This window comes from Fukomys damarensis, unplaced genomic scaffold, assembly GCF_012274545.1.
Source record: "Fukomys damarensis isolate Sample0158 unplaced genomic scaffold, DMR_v1.0_HiC HiC_scaffold_23, whole genome shotgun sequence".
Lineage (NCBI taxonomy): Eukaryota > Metazoa > Chordata > Mammalia > Rodentia > Bathyergidae > Fukomys > Fukomys damarensis.
The window spans coordinates 11,771,055-11,786,720 of record NW_022900935.1 but is presented as its reverse complement, the minus strand read 5'-3'; the positions used below and the strand labels follow the sequence as shown (position 1 = coordinate 11,786,720).

The following is a 15,666-nucleotide window of genomic DNA, read 5'->3' as shown; positions in this document are numbered from 1 at the left end:
TGCACTACTGAGACCCTCCTCTAGCATTCTTTTTTTTTTTTTTTGTTTTGTACCAGGTATCAAACTGAGGTCCTTGCACTTGCATGGCAGGCAGTAGAACCACTGAGCTAAATTCCTGGCCCACTACCATTCTTTATTCATTAGTGAAAGTGAGTCTTAATCTAGTACTAACAAAATTAGAAACAAAATTTATTTTGAGAATTTCTCAATCTGAAATAAAGTATTTTGACCTTTTTAAAGCTTTTCATACATAAAATAGAAAAGTAAAACATAATAGATCCAAACAGAAAAACATTATAATTTTTACTATTACTACTACTACTAGGGATGGAACTCAAGACCTTGTGCTTTTGAGGTAGGCAAAGTGCCACTGAGCTAAATCCCCGGGATTTTGTTTTTTTGGTGTCTTTGAGACAGGGTTTTGCAGTGTAGTTAAGGCTGGCCTTAAACTCCTGGTGATTCTCCTGTCTCAGCTCGGATTATAAGCATGAATCACCACACCTGGCAAAAAACATTTATCCTACCTCTTGAATGACTTTTTTATTAGGAGTCTGGCAAACATTAGGAAATTTTCAGAACCCTATGTTTAAGAATTTTTCCCAAGAATCATTTAAAAGTGATCAAAGATAAAGGTCTAGAATAATGAAGGCAACTTCATACTGGAGTTAGGGGAAGGAATAAAGCCAATGTCCAACAATAAGGGATTTAGTAAATAAACGATAGCTCAGCCATGTATTAGCACACTATTCAATATTTAAACTAAGTTTTTAGCAAGGACCCGAGTTCAATCCCTGGCACAAAACAAGCAAACAAATAAATAAAGGTTTTTAGGGGCTGGGGATTTAGCACAGTGGCACCACACTTGCTTCGCAAGTTCAAGATCATGAATTCAATTACTGGTACAAAAAAAAAGGCTTTTAAAAGTTTTTAGTCAGAGAAAATTGTAAATAATAAAGGGTATAGTTTTTTTTTTTTTTTTAAGTATGGCCCAGGGCCAGGGATTTAGTTCAGCGGTTCGGTGGCCTGCCTTGCAAGCACAAGGACCAAAGTTCAATCCCCAGTAACAAAACAAAACAAAAAAAGTATGGCCCAAAACTGTAGAGCTGTAAACCCAATTTGGTAGTAATATATCTTTTCATCTTGCATATCCATAGTTTCTAAAATGAATGTGTCATATTTACAAAAAGGACAAAATTGCTCCCTTTTATTGTATATGGTGGTGAAACCAATGGCTTACCTAAAGTGACTTTGGGTACTATAAGTCTTACAACTACTGAGAAAGTGTCACTGTCAGTTAGTACCCAGTGCTCAGGGATACTGAACATCCTAAAATTTGAGGGACAGTCTCATCTAACAAAGAATATCCTAACTGCAAACAGAGCCCAGTTGAGTAACACCAAACTCAATGGTTGGATGGCAAAAAAATTCCATTTACTGAATATTCAACACCAGGTGCTTTCAACAAGTATAAGTACTAAGCACTAAAACTTTAGGCTACCTACTAAATCTTGTTTATATTAATTACCCATAGCATACCATCAATACACAAAATTGAATGTACTTTCTCACTTAGTAAACAGCAATAATTTTAGCTATATCTATACACCATCAATACCAAAAAAAATTTTAATCTGTAAGTTTTGTTTACAAACCAGTATGAGGTATTTCCTTTAAGACTGTTTACAGATAAATGGTACAACTGTCTGAAACCTTTGTTTTCTTGTAATCATTCCAATTGTTTATGTCAAAAAATGAGAAACAAGAAGATTAATAATGACAACTAACATTTATAAAACACTTATGTGCCAAGAACTGGGTTCAATACCTACATGCATTGCTCTCATTAATTCTCACAACCACTACTGAGGCAAAACCTATGTCCCTTTTACAGATTAGGAAACTGAAGGTTGAGAGATTAGTCATAGGCCCAAGGTCACATAACTAGCAAATATGCATGCCCAAGAATGATTTCAAACCCCACATTCTTCCATGAAAATGAAAGTATTTAGGTGAGTCAAACATGCAGAAGTCCTTGGAGCAGCCATGAAATTCTGTTGCCTGATCCAATTCCTCAGTAATGAATCCACTGAGAACGAAAAAATTTGACTGCAGAATGCAGAGACCACTGCTTTAACAGGAATCACTGAAAATGGTGAATTCATTTATCCTTCGATTTTGAAGGGAATTTACAGTGTTTTTTAAAGAAAATTTTTAAAGGTGTACAGAAAAAAATTCTCTAAAAAATAACGAGCACTTCCTAACAGTATATGAATTACACAAACTGGGCTTGAAAACTACATCTCAGTAGCATAGTCCTTGCCTAGCATGTTTAAGGCCATGGGTTCCATTCCCAGCTGTGGATGGATAGATGGATGGATGGACAGAGGAATGGATTTACAGACTATTGTAAAAACTATTTTACATATTGGCAGGCCACTAGTAAAATTATAAAATAGTTACTGAGCTTTCTGATGAATCTTTGGTACTAAATGGAAGATGACTGGTCCCAAAGAATTAACTACCTATAAAGCTCTAAAATCTATACTTAAAACACTAGTTTTTCATTTCCAGGTAATCTAAAATATTTTCTATTTCAACCTTATCTAAACAATGTATAAACTTGAAATGTTAATTTTTGTTATTCAAATTTCCACTACCCGAAAAGGAAAAAAGGACTGAGAAAGTCTGAACATTCTCCTTTTCCTCTTTTGGAAATCTAGGCCTAAATATGACAAAAGTGTAGGGATCCTTTCACTATAAGTCTCAGCATTGCTTTTCATAAAATAACTACAAAAGATAATATTATCTTTAGATATGTCAAAACTATCATCAGGGTATACCATGAACTTTTAAAAATAATCTTAGAGTTATAAAGCAAGTATGCAAAGAAGACATTGAGGGTACAGAACAGTCTTCCTTAATACCTAAAACTGTGCTTCTCACAAGGTAAATAAACGGCTTTAGTATTTAAAAATTAGTTTTAAGCTTCATGAGTACTCTTTTAACTTCAAACATAGGTGAAGGAAGTATTTAACAGGACAACATTTAAAAGCATGCCAGGTAACAATTCACTTCCTATCTTTTAGTTTAAAACTATCTTATGAGAAATACAATATAGAACTTCCTCTTGTTCCAGTTTTGTTTCACTTTTGCTTTTTCTTTTCTTTTTTCACTTTTGCTTTTTCAAGACAGGGTTCTCACTATGTATTTCAGGCTGTCCTTGAACTCACTGAGATTCTCCTGCCTCAGCTTTCCAAGTGCTGGGAATGCACTCATCTGTCACCACACCTGGCAAGTATTTCTTTTCTAAAACGTAGGCTTAATACTCAAAGAAAAAAAATTAATTTTCTATTTAAAAAATACCATGTCATCTTTGCATGACATAAAAAACACTGAAATCGCTCAATTGGTAAACTGCCCAAGTTGAGCAGAAATTTGTAATCAATCCTCCCCATGGGGATTACAGACATAAAGGCCTTTAACTGTTAGGGTTATAGGCATAAGCCACCATGTTCATCATGTTTTGTTTTGTTTTAATTTGAGAAAGCATGTTTACTAACAGCCAGCTAAAGAATGAGTTTGTAGGAACGTATAATTCAAGAAAGCAGGTTAACACATAGAGTCCTCCAAAAAAATGTATAAACACTTCAGGAAAAGAAAAATAGTATGATGTTTTTTCAACAGATGGTGCTATGTTCATATTGGGGACCCTAGAGGATGCTATATATCTCATATATCTCAGAAAACCCACTACACTGTGGCCCTTAGAGAAGAAATTGAAAATGCATGTTTAGTAATCTCAATGGTCAAGATTATCCAATCAGCAATTCACTGTACTAATTAATGTCTGTAAGATAACGCCACCACTTTGGGCGTATCTTGTAATTGTACAGGCCAAAGGTAACTTGTATTAATCTCATAATGTTTCAATAAATTTAGTTTTAAAATATTTATTTAAGTTTTTCTTTTCCTGAAGTACGTATATATATATTTTTGGTGGACTCTGTACATACATGATTTTCATTCATTCTTAGAGCACAGCCAAGACATTAGAAAGCATGCACAAAGTTACTGGCTTTGCGCATTGCCTAATGACGTCAAGCTAAACTCCAACTATGTAGGAAAGGAAGACTATGATAAGCCACTTTCTAGCATGAGATTTCCCTTAGAGTTTTTCTATTCATATTCAAAATATGAATAAATACAAATGGCATTGTATTTATTTGAACAAAAATAGGACACTTTATGTTCAAGGGCAAAAGGAGAAGGCTTAGTCTGTATCAAATAGTGATGATTATAACTTTTCATGTGCTTCGAGTGTCTTCAAAACAATTGCAAAATAGACCCTATACTCAATTTTGTAAGTGAAGAAATTAGGATATATAAGTTGTCTTCACTCAATATGAAACACCTAGTACATGTTGGACCCATAATTTGAACTCAGTGCTTTCTCTGAGACTATTGAAGCCAATCTTTTTTTTTCTTTTTTTGAGACAGGATCTCAATTTGTACTTCTGGCTGGCCTCGAACTCATGGTGATCCTCCTGCTTCAGCCACCACACCTGGCTGAAGCCAATATTGTAAGAAGAAACATTTTATCTTTTATAAAAATACCAAGACACACAAGGACATACTAAATACACAAATTAATCAATGCTTTTTTTTTTTTTTTTTTTGAGACAGGGTCTCACTATGTAGTTGAGACTGACCTGGAACTCTCTATGTAGCCCAGGCTGGTCTTGAACTCACAACGATCCTCCCGCCTCAGCCTCTCAAGTGCTGGGATTACAGGCATGCGTCACCATGCCCGGCCTAATTAGTGTTGTTCTTATAAAATAATATATGCTTTGAATTATTCCCTCACTTTTTTTTAATTTTACATTTAAGGCAGCTAGGCTTTTATCTACATTTACAAATTGACAGAGATATTAATAAGATGTAGGAAAAATTTAACTAATCACTATTAGTTTAGTTTTACAGAAGCAGAATGTCTTCTAATCTCGAACCTTGGTTTAAAAGTAGGTATCTAAATAATCGTCAGATGTTGTACTCTTATTCTTGAATGCTGAGGGCAATGTAATTAATAAAGAGATACTAAAGATAAGAGGCAGGAAAACAGTCATACACAAACCTTGCTTCTGGTCGCTAGCTGCAGTGACAGGGGTGCTGGCAGCAAGATGAGCGCTCTCCACAGTTCCATAAATCACAGGGCTGTGCTCAGGGACCTGGCTGGGCAGCTGCTGGGATTTGAAGTACAAAAAAGGGTGATAATGAGCGTGCGAACATAAAAACTAGCAACATGGAACCCAAGCAAGGGGGGGAGACAGAGAAGGGCAGAAGGTCACAAAATTAAAAGAAGGAAAGCAAGGAAAAAATATACAGGCCAATTTAATAAATTCAAACAGTACATGAGAAGATAGGGTAAAGGAGGGAAAAGGCAGCAGGAAAGGGGAAGGAAAAAAGATGGTTACTATTAACCACAGAAGAAGACAGCACAATTATTAGTAACATTTCATTCTCCAGTGCTCCTTCTGAGGACAAGCTGACTCTGCAACCTAACAATGAACGTCAGAGCTATGAGGGAATTTACCTTCTTCCCCAAAACCAAACCGGTTTGGTCAACTTCACATATGAGCTACCTAGCAAAGGACTTTATCTGCCAAAAGCAGAATAAACAAAATACGAAGGATTTAAAAAACAATGACTGGGCTGGGGATTCACCTCAGTGGTGCTGTACCTGCCTTGCTAGTGCAAGGTCCTGAGTTCAATCCTCAGTACTGCAAAACAAAACAAAACCAAAAAACAACAATAAAACAAAACCAAAAAACAGTTACTGATTCAAGAAAACAATACGGAAGGGTTTGATCCTGTTAAATGTCCTTGTCATTATATAGATGAAATGTGACTTGGGAAATAGTTAAATGCACTTTCACACTGAAATGTCTTTAGATTCTGGGTCAATAAATTAAAATAAAAAGTCCACGTGAAATATCTGGCTTCTCAGAACCAAGGAAAGCATTGTATTGAGTGAAAAATACCCATCAAAATCCAGTCAAGCAGGTTGACAAAACTACAGCCAATGTGCAACTTAGAGGGAACATTTTACACGAGAAAAGACAAGAACATTCATTCTATATCACATTCCAGGTAGGTATTTGTTTTGGATTTGAGGGTTACACAAAAAGCCACAAAATGAAGCAATGTCTCTCTTAGGAGATCTGAGGTTAATGTTTTAGTAGCCTAAACTCCCACTCTATTCTACCCATGTTATCAAAGTACAGCTCTCTGGACAATTCTGTGAGGTTGTTTGAGGGTGAGATGGGGAGATTAAGATGTGAGTCTGGGGGAGATAGACAGGTTTAAGCTAGTAGAAAGTATTTTCTAGTCCATAGTCTCAGTTCTTAAAGAGGGAAGATAAATGAAATGAGCCTATCATTTATAACGATAGATGCCATTTAAATAACAGTGCTTTTCAGAAAATACAATATGTAATTAATATTTGACTACATATGGACTATATAGAGCAACGACAGGAAATGCTAACATTTTATCTATTTATATCAAGGAAAGTATTCAAATACCACAATTAGTTCTAAATAAAGAATACTATGATTGCATTTCCATATATTAAAAAATGAAGAGAATTGCTTTTTATTTATTTTTTTCATTGAGTTTATTGGTACTTTTTAGGTATACAGTACAGTTACATTCATCATTGGGTGAATTGCTTTTTAAATTCTGAATCATGAAAGCAGCAGTAATGCCATAATTACTCTACTCTGCTTAGCTTCAGTGGGAAAAACTGTAGTATTATAAATTTAAAAATTAGGATGATTTCATAGCTAAAAATGAAAATACAGACTGTTCGGTTCTACTGGCTGAAAACAGGAAACACTATTTTCAGCTCTATATTTATAAAATTTTAAAATTAAACAGTTAGTTATCACTATATTAAACAGATATCTACACTTCCCAGTTAAGAAAATTTGTATATTGTGTCATTTACCTGAAAAGAAAAAAATATTACCTATTCCAATTGCTAAGGAAATAACCAAAAGGCAGGTCAACAAAATATCAGCCATGTTTAACATTCAGTGTTCAAGACAGTAAGAGGCTACAGATACCTGTAAGTTTGTATAAATCTGAGGATTTTCAAAGTAAAGTGCTTTCAGTAACATAAAAAATATTTTTATATTAACAAAGCTCTAAGAATTCATGCATAGTTATAAGAAAGGAAGGACATGGCATACTGATTATGTAAATAGCTCTAAATTCAAATATATGGTACAAAGATATATTCACATCATTCTGCTAAGTACAGTACTACTCAGTTTCATCAGCTATAAAATGAAACTAAAGATTCTATAGTTCTTTCAACTTCAACATCCTAAAAGCCTCCGACAGTATAACAAAAATGGTGACATACAGCACTAGCATATAATTAAACATTTCAATCTTATTCTGGATTAATTTTAATTTAGGATAATTTATTCTCTCTCAATGAAGTGATTCAACAATAAGAGTCCATTACAAAGGAGTTTCTTATTTTTCCAAATCATAATAAGTATGAACTACTTTAATAAGTAATAAAAATCAGGAAATATAATATTGTGACCAAAGCATCATATCCTGTATTGTATGCATTTTTATCCACATAAAGAAATTAAGCTACATTGCTGAGAACATACTAAAGAATTCCAAAACTACTGCATTTCAATTACATTAACTACTGATAGAAATGAAAACGCACAAAAATCATTCTGAAAGGGCAATCATTATCAAATATAAAATAGTTCAATAAAGATACCAAAATGTCAGAGTTAAAATTAAAAGGCCAGCGTTGATAAAGCAGTTTTTTCAATATTACTGCAATATTTCATAATTTATGTCAATACTAAATTCTAATCCCCAAAGTGTTTTGAGATCAGACTTATTAGCAGGAGAAAAAAGTTTATCGTGTTTCAAATAGAGTAATAAGGAAGTTTAAAGGATAAAAAAAATTCCTGATAGTATCCAAGAATGGAAATCCTTTTATTAATTCTACCTGACAATTACATCTAATGAAGACTTTAAACTTAAAGTAGTGGGCCAAGGAAAAATGACAGACTTGTGCCCAAATATTGGAGGAATTCATTCTTTTTTTTTCTTTTTTTAAAAAAGAATGTTTACCAATCAGGTGAGACAGGCAACCAAATCAGGACTGTTCTTAAGTATTTCGCTGTATAATTAACAGCTCACACTGTTTCTGTCCAGAAAAGGTTCCTTTTTTTTTTCTTGTGATGTATACATATAAAGGACATTAAATTATGCAGGTAATGACAAACGCCTGTTTCTGTATTGACCCTAAAACTTCTTTTTTTTTTTGTACCAGGGATCAAACTCAGGACCTTGCGCTTGTGAGGCAGGTGCAGTGCCACTGAACTAAATCCCCAGCCCAACGTTTGTATAGTTTCAAAGGGTTGAGGGAGCAGATCAATAGAAAAACAGTATTTATGGACACATAAAAATTATATAAAATTCAAGCCCAGCGTGGTGGCACACACCTCTAATCCCAGCATGATGTTCAAGGGCAGCCTTTGCTACATAGTGGGTTCAAGGCCAAAAAACACACAAAAAGATTGTATGTATGTATCTCAAATTTCAGTACCCATAAATAGATATTTATTGGAACAGACAAGCTCACTCATTTATTATGGATGGCTGCTTTTGTGACGTATATTTGGGTAGTGCTCAAAGAAACTACACAGCTATATAGCCTAAAATGCTGACTACCTGGCCCATTACAGATGTTTGCTGACCTTTGTTACAAATCACTGGGAAAGCCAGAAACTTCTCATGGTTATATGAATATAAACAAGCCAGCAGTTGATATAATTTATTGCCACCATTTATTTTTCCTGATTTATGCAAGCCATTTAAAAAATTATTTTATCAGTACATTTCTGCAGTACACAATTACATTCACTGTGGGGAATTGGTACATTACATACCTTAATTCTTTTTATGTCCCTTTTCCCTCCTTGTCTTCCTCTTCCCTCCATCTCTTGATCCCCTTCTCATTTGGAAAAGATCATTTGCAAAAAATCTAATTCTCTATTTACTATGATCTTTTATTTTGTACTTTAAATTGTTTATACTTTGGGTTTCTCATATAAGAGAAACCGTAAGGTGCCTAAGCTTATGCGTCTGATTATTTCACTTAACATTATGGCCTCAAGGTACATCTATTTTCCTATAAATGACTCAAATTTATCTTTCTTGATGGCAGAGTAGTACTCTATTGTTTATAAATATTTTCTTTATTCTTCACCTGTTGATGGAAACATGGGCTACTTCCAAATTTTAGCTATGAGTTATACTGCTATAAACATGGGTATACGTGTATCACTGAAATAACGATGTCTTTAATTCCTTGGAGAAGATACCTTGAACTGGGATAGCTAAGTCAAATGGAATTTCTAGTTTTTTTCTGAGGATTCTCCACGCTAATTTCCTTATTAATTATATATACTAGTTTACATTCTTACGAACAAGGGTTCTTTTTGCCCTCTGCAGCCAAGCCAGCATCTGTTACTATTTGATTTCTTGATGATAACCAATCTTTCAGGATTAAGATGGAATCTCAGTTATTTAAATCTGCATTTCACTAATGGCCAAAGATGGTGAACATTTTTTCATGTGTTTATTGGCCACTTTTGCTGCTGCTGCTGCTACTACTACTGCTACTACTACTACTACGACTACTACCATTTCTGAGAAGTGTCTATTCAGTTTAGTTGTCCATTTGGGGGGGGGTCTTTATTTTTCAGAGGTCTAATAATTTTTAGTTCTTTATGTATTGTTAGATCAGTGGTGGCAAACCTATAGACAGGTGCCACAGTCAGCTCCTTCTTATCAGTGAAAACTAAAAGGTCTGCCATAGCTATTCTAGATGTTAGTTGTCTTAGGAATAGCTGGCAAACATTTTTTCCAATTCTGTACATTGTTTCTTCACTCTATTTGTTATTTCCTTTACTTTACAGAAGTTTGTTTGTTTCACAGCACCAGGGATCAAACTCAGGACCTTGCACTTGTGAGGCAGGCATGGCACCACTGAGCTAAATCACTGGCTCTGCAGAAGCTTTTTAATTTGATATGATCCCATTTGCTGATTCCTAGGGTTCTGTTCAGAAAGGACTTGCTTATGCTGTGTCTTCAAGAGTTTTACCTATTTTATCTTCTGTAGTTAACTGTTTAACGTTTAGATCTTTGGTCCATTTTAATTTTACTTCAGTACATGGGGAGAGATAATGGGTATGGATGTGTATGGCCAGTTTTCCCACAGAGAAGCTATTTTTAATTGTTTCATATTTTATCATTCCAGGTACAACTGATTTTTCAAAATCCCATTCAGTAACTTTAAGACAATCCTTGTGGAAAATTCCTTTTTTCCCCCTTTGTGTTGCTGGGAGTTGAACTCAAGAGAAGGCTGAGCTACACAGCAAGCACTTTTATTTAAATTTTCAGACAGGATTTCCCTCAACTGCCCCAGTGTGCCTTGTACTTGTAATCACTCCCGTCTCACCTCCACAGTAGTTAGGATTATAGGTGTAAGCAACTGTAATCAGCTCACTTCATTTATTTAATGTATATAAGTCCAGAGGCTAAACAAGTGCTATATAGTCTTTACTGAAAAACATGAAGAAGCAAATGAACATATTTGACTTCACTTAGGAAAAGGGACTCAAACATGTTTCTTTCATACCTGGAAGAGAATCTCCCACATCCATGTATTAGAAAGGTGTATGGGCATGTGTTTCCTTTTGGTGTGTACCATGTACACATTCAGAATCAACTAGTGACTAAGAAAAAATTCATAGCTCCATGGACTACTAGTGCAGGATGAACTGGAGGAAAGAAAGAGTAGTTGTAATGACAAAAACTTAGTCATTGCAGGAGTCCAAAGGAAATGATTTTAGCAGGTGGTGTAACTAAATTTTATATAAATATAGAAAGTAAAGTGAGAGGACTTGGAAATTAACTAGGTAACTGGATAGGGAAGGGACCAGTGCAGAGCAGGGGGTACAAAGAAAATTCTTAGGTTTCTGGTTTCTTAGATGTGGTAGTCACTGAAATAGGGGGCACTGCAGGAGCCATGAGGGGTCCAGGGGTGGAAGAGAGGAAGATCATGAGCTTATGATTAAGAGTTTAAAATGGCTGAAACACTTGAGTATAGAGTATTCATAATATAATGCAATATGGGGTGACATGATGAGTATTTCTTCTAATATGTGGATCATAATTCAGTGAATAATGACCATAGCCATGAACAATAAGTTACACACTAAATTCTAATGCCAGAATCACAGGATGTAAAAACTGGAATCTGCATCATTCAAGCAGATCAGTTCTTTAATTCTTTTTGTACATTTTCTAAGAAATTACCAGACATAAGCTCACTATTTAATGGTACAGACCTTGTCAGCTTTGAACAACTCTACAGTACAAGCCTATGTGTTCTCATCCACTGATCTTAGCTCTTGGCTCAGAAATGAAAATCATATCTTCTCTAAATTGATAACAATTATCACACATTGAACTCAGTGCTGTGAGCACAGTTCTGAATAAGGTATCATGCTCCTTGCGTCCAAATATTCTAATGATTGAGAAAGACAACCAAAAAATAAGAAAGTTATCAGCAAAGGTTAATGCTGTGAATCAAATTAAGGCACATTCCAGGATAGACAGAAAGGGTTGTGATGTGGTATATAATCAGAGATTGCCTTCTGAGAAAGTCATATTAAAAGAAGTGCCTGAAAGGGGCAGAGTTGGAATATGAAGAGCATTCCAAACAAAAAGAACAGTAAGAGCAAAAGTCCTTGAAGCTGGGGATTTAGCTCAGTGGTGCCGCTGTCTGCCTCAGATGCTCAAGGTAATGAGTTCGATCCCCGGTACCAAAAATAAGAGGGAGGACAAAAGTCCTAAGGTTGAAGTAAGCTTACAAATGTGGACAACAAGGAGGCAGTTCAGTAGCAAAGTAGTGCAGTGAAAGAAAATGGAGAAGAGCAGGAGAAGGGACCAGCTACATAGCCAGAAACCCCTTGATTAATGACCTCAGAGAGATCTCCAAAATGCTAAGGAAGTATGAACTCTTCTGTTTGAGTCCCCAGTACAGAGACACAGATCATTTTCAGTAGGAAAGGAATGTGACTGATTTGTGTTTTAAAAGGATCCTTGCTGCTGCATAAGGAGTAGACAAGAAGAGGCAAGACAGAAGGAAGCAGGGCGCTGAGTAAGGAAGTTCCTGCTGTCTAGGAGAGAGCAAAGCGTCCTTAGAATATAGTAATGGCAGTGAAGCTGGTGAGAATGGGTCAGATAGGACCTGTGGACAAAATGGCTGTGTGGTATGAAAGAAAGAGGATATAAGAGTGAGTTACTGCCTGAGCAACTAGGATAGACTGAAAAAAGGGGGAACAAGGTTAACAATGAATACCTGCAGAAACTGACTGCAACCCAGGGGCCATAAACTCGTATTTCAGCATACACTAGCTGTGACCTAAGTGTGAAGCAAAAGGGAGTAACACAACAATGGGACAATTAACAGACCAGAGGGTGTATATTTAGGCCAAAAGCACTGGTGAAATATTTTTTTTCCTTTGAACACTGATAGGACAAAATGACAGACATCTTAACACAGAGAATGGCTACTTAGAAGGCAAGAAAAGGTTGCTATGGTGTAGGGAAGCGGGAGAGAAACCCACACATTCCAGATAGAAGTTCTGAGGTTGTAAAGCAGAAGATATTGCAGAATTAAAGTTCTTGGGGGGAGGGTGAAACAAGAAAAACTCTGAAAAGCAAGAATAATGTGAATTAAATTTTCTCTCTCTATTTGAAAGTGTATTATAAGCTACAGGATTTGCTATAGGTTGGATATAGGTTAAGTGTCCCAAAAGGATTCCTGTATTGAAATTTAAATCCCACTGTGAGGGGCTGGGGATTTAGCTCAGTGATTCAACCTCCTGCCTTGTAAGCACAAGGTCCCAAGTTGGATCCTCAGTAACCCCCCAAAAAACCCATTGTGAGTTACTGAGAAAGTGAGAATAGAATCAGACTATGTTATTCAGAGGTGGGATCTTGGGGGGAAACTCGGATTAGGCAAGATAATTGGCCCCTATGCTGAATCCTGGTATCTATTTAAGTAGTGAGAGGGCAGACAGACAGACAGACAGACAGACACACACACACACACACACACACACACACACCCTACATGTTCTGTGTCTCCTTCCTTATGATGCTTGTATATCACTACAGGTCTTTGCCAGAAAGACCAACTGTAGACCTCCAGAATCATGACTAAGTAAGACTCTATTGCAGGACAATGTGGTGTATGCCTGTAGTCCCAGCACTAGGCAGTCTGAGGCAGGATGATTGCCTCAAGTTCAAGGCCAGCCTGAACTACACAGTGAGATCCTGTCTCAAAAAAACAAAACAAAACAAAACAACAAAAAAGAAACACCCACAAAAAAACCAAAACAAAACCAAAATCAACAAGAAAAATAAAAACGAACAAAAAACCCTCTATAATGCATTCACTTTCTGATATTGTGTTTCTGATAATTGAAAACAGGCTGATACAGTATTTAAGACAGGATGGACACACACACACACACACACACACACACACACGAATGTAATGGATTTAACAGATCAATCAAAGAATTCCCACAGGCCTCCTGACAGGACACCTAGCCTCTAAAGAACCTATAAGAATTAATTTTATTTTATTTGGGGGGGGGTTACTTATTGGGTCTCACCTGACCCACATACTCAAACCTGACTCATCCCCTGGAGATTGGCTATCTTGATTTATGGCCACATAAGACAAAGAGACCTCAAGACCAAGTTAAAACCAGAACAACTTGTTTGTTTGCCTAAATCAAAGCCATTATGCCATTCTTCAAATTTCCCTATGTATACTCTATGTTTTTTATAAGTCTAGGCATTTAAGCTTGAAGAATCACCCTTGAGGTTTATTTTTCCCTTACACTCTTTATATAGTACAACTCTCATCTATACCACTATTAATGAGTCTCTGTGACCTAATGTGTGTGCGCATGAACGCATGCATGTGTGTTCTGGAAAATAACTGGGGATTGAACCAAAGACCTTTGTACAAACCTTTTAAATTTTCTTATTTTATTTTTTGAAACAAGGTCTCCTTAAGTCACTAAGTTGTCCAGGTTGGGTTCAAACTTGTGATCCTCCAGCCTCAGCCTCACAGAGTGCTAGGATACAGGTATACACTACCACACCCAGCTGACCTGTCACTTCTGCGACTGTATGACAATTCTAGCCTGCTTGGTCACCTCTGAGATCTCTTGACTGTACACATAGCACAGGAGGAACACTAGTACTGGGGGCTGAGATGTAGCTCAGTGTAACATCACCTGTTTTACATGACTACATAAATGGTTCTTTGTCTCCTCTTAAAGATACAAGGATAGGACTACTTCAATGATAGTGAAAGGCTTTGCTATATACAGCATACATAATTGTGTCTTGCTAAAAGCAAGTATCCTGTAAGACCTGTATTCTTTGCTACTAAATTCTGATACAAAGGGCCATCCCAACAGCAAGAGTTCAGACCAGAACATGGTTCAGAATGTATCTGGAATGATGCTGAAACTGCAAATTAGTAGCCCTTGGCTAACTCTAGTGGGTTTTCTTTGGCTGCCACCATAGTATTTGTTAATGGATTAGTTATTAACATTTAAAAGTTTTAGCTTTCTTTTTTTTTAAAAAAAAACATAAAGTTTCCAGCTTCTTTTGAAACAATGCTTTATATAATTTTACATAACAAACAGGAATGATCATTTCCATCAAGCAGGGTCACCTTTCTCTTTCTTTCTCCCTCTCTCTCTCTCTCTCTCTCTCTCTCCCTCTCCCACTTTGTATGATTTTCCAGAAAATGAGGTCAATGTCACTTGTCATTGTCATGCTTATACTATTGGTTTTAAGGTGAAGAAATCTTTCTAGCATTTATGTCTCTTAAAAAGCTGTTTCATCATTCCATGAATTTTGTGCATTTGAAAAGACAGTGCATTTTTAAGTGTGAATTTAAATGCAAATCACCCAATAAAATGAATTTATGCTTCATAGAGATACTATATAATTCTCACAAAGAACAACCTACATTACAACTGTTGACTAAGGGCCTTTATCTGCTGAAAGTATACATTCACTGTGCTTTAGAATTATTTAGATACATACACTCATCTCATTTTTAGGCCTATGGTGCCTGGGAAAAGATACAAAGCAAAAGATTTCTTTGAATAAGGACAGAAGGATAACTGGGAAAGATCAAGCTTGGAAGATTAAAAAAACAAAACAAAACAAACACTTCACAGGAATTTAAATGCAAAAATATCTATATATATTCAAGATGAGACTCTAAACAAAAGCTGACAAAGGAACTCAACTATACTTCCAGACAGTAATACTTTAATGTGCCACAGTACACCCCTACTTAACAGCATCTAAATAGATAATTTTAATTTAGAAATTTTGCCTGTACCAGGTTCGCTTCAAGGTAAAAAATTGCATATAAACCCTTCTTAATCTTTCAGACTTAGAATGTCCCTGAATAATGGAGGATGGTGATTTTTTTTTTTTTTTTTTTTTTTT

At 35.8% G+C, this 15,666-nt stretch overlaps 1 protein-coding gene across 18 annotated transcripts in view; it reads right to left on the bottom strand.

Annotated features, from left to right (window-relative positions):
• Positions 1-15,666, bottom strand: part of Eif4g3 (eukaryotic translation initiation factor 4 gamma 3) — a 304,279-nt gene that overhangs the window by 120,335 nt on the left and 168,278 nt on the right. For 15 of the 18 annotated variants that reach the window (XM_033767671.1, XM_010626033.2, XM_010626034.2 and 12 more), the window contains one exon: positions 5,132-5,240. In XM_033767671.1, coding sequence (XP_033623562.1) covers positions 5,132-5,240 — 109 coding nt within the window. The remainder of the gene's footprint in view (positions 1-5,131; positions 5,241-15,666) is intronic. The other 3 variants (XM_010626027.2, XM_010626041.2, XM_010626044.2) reach the window with 1 other exon arrangement.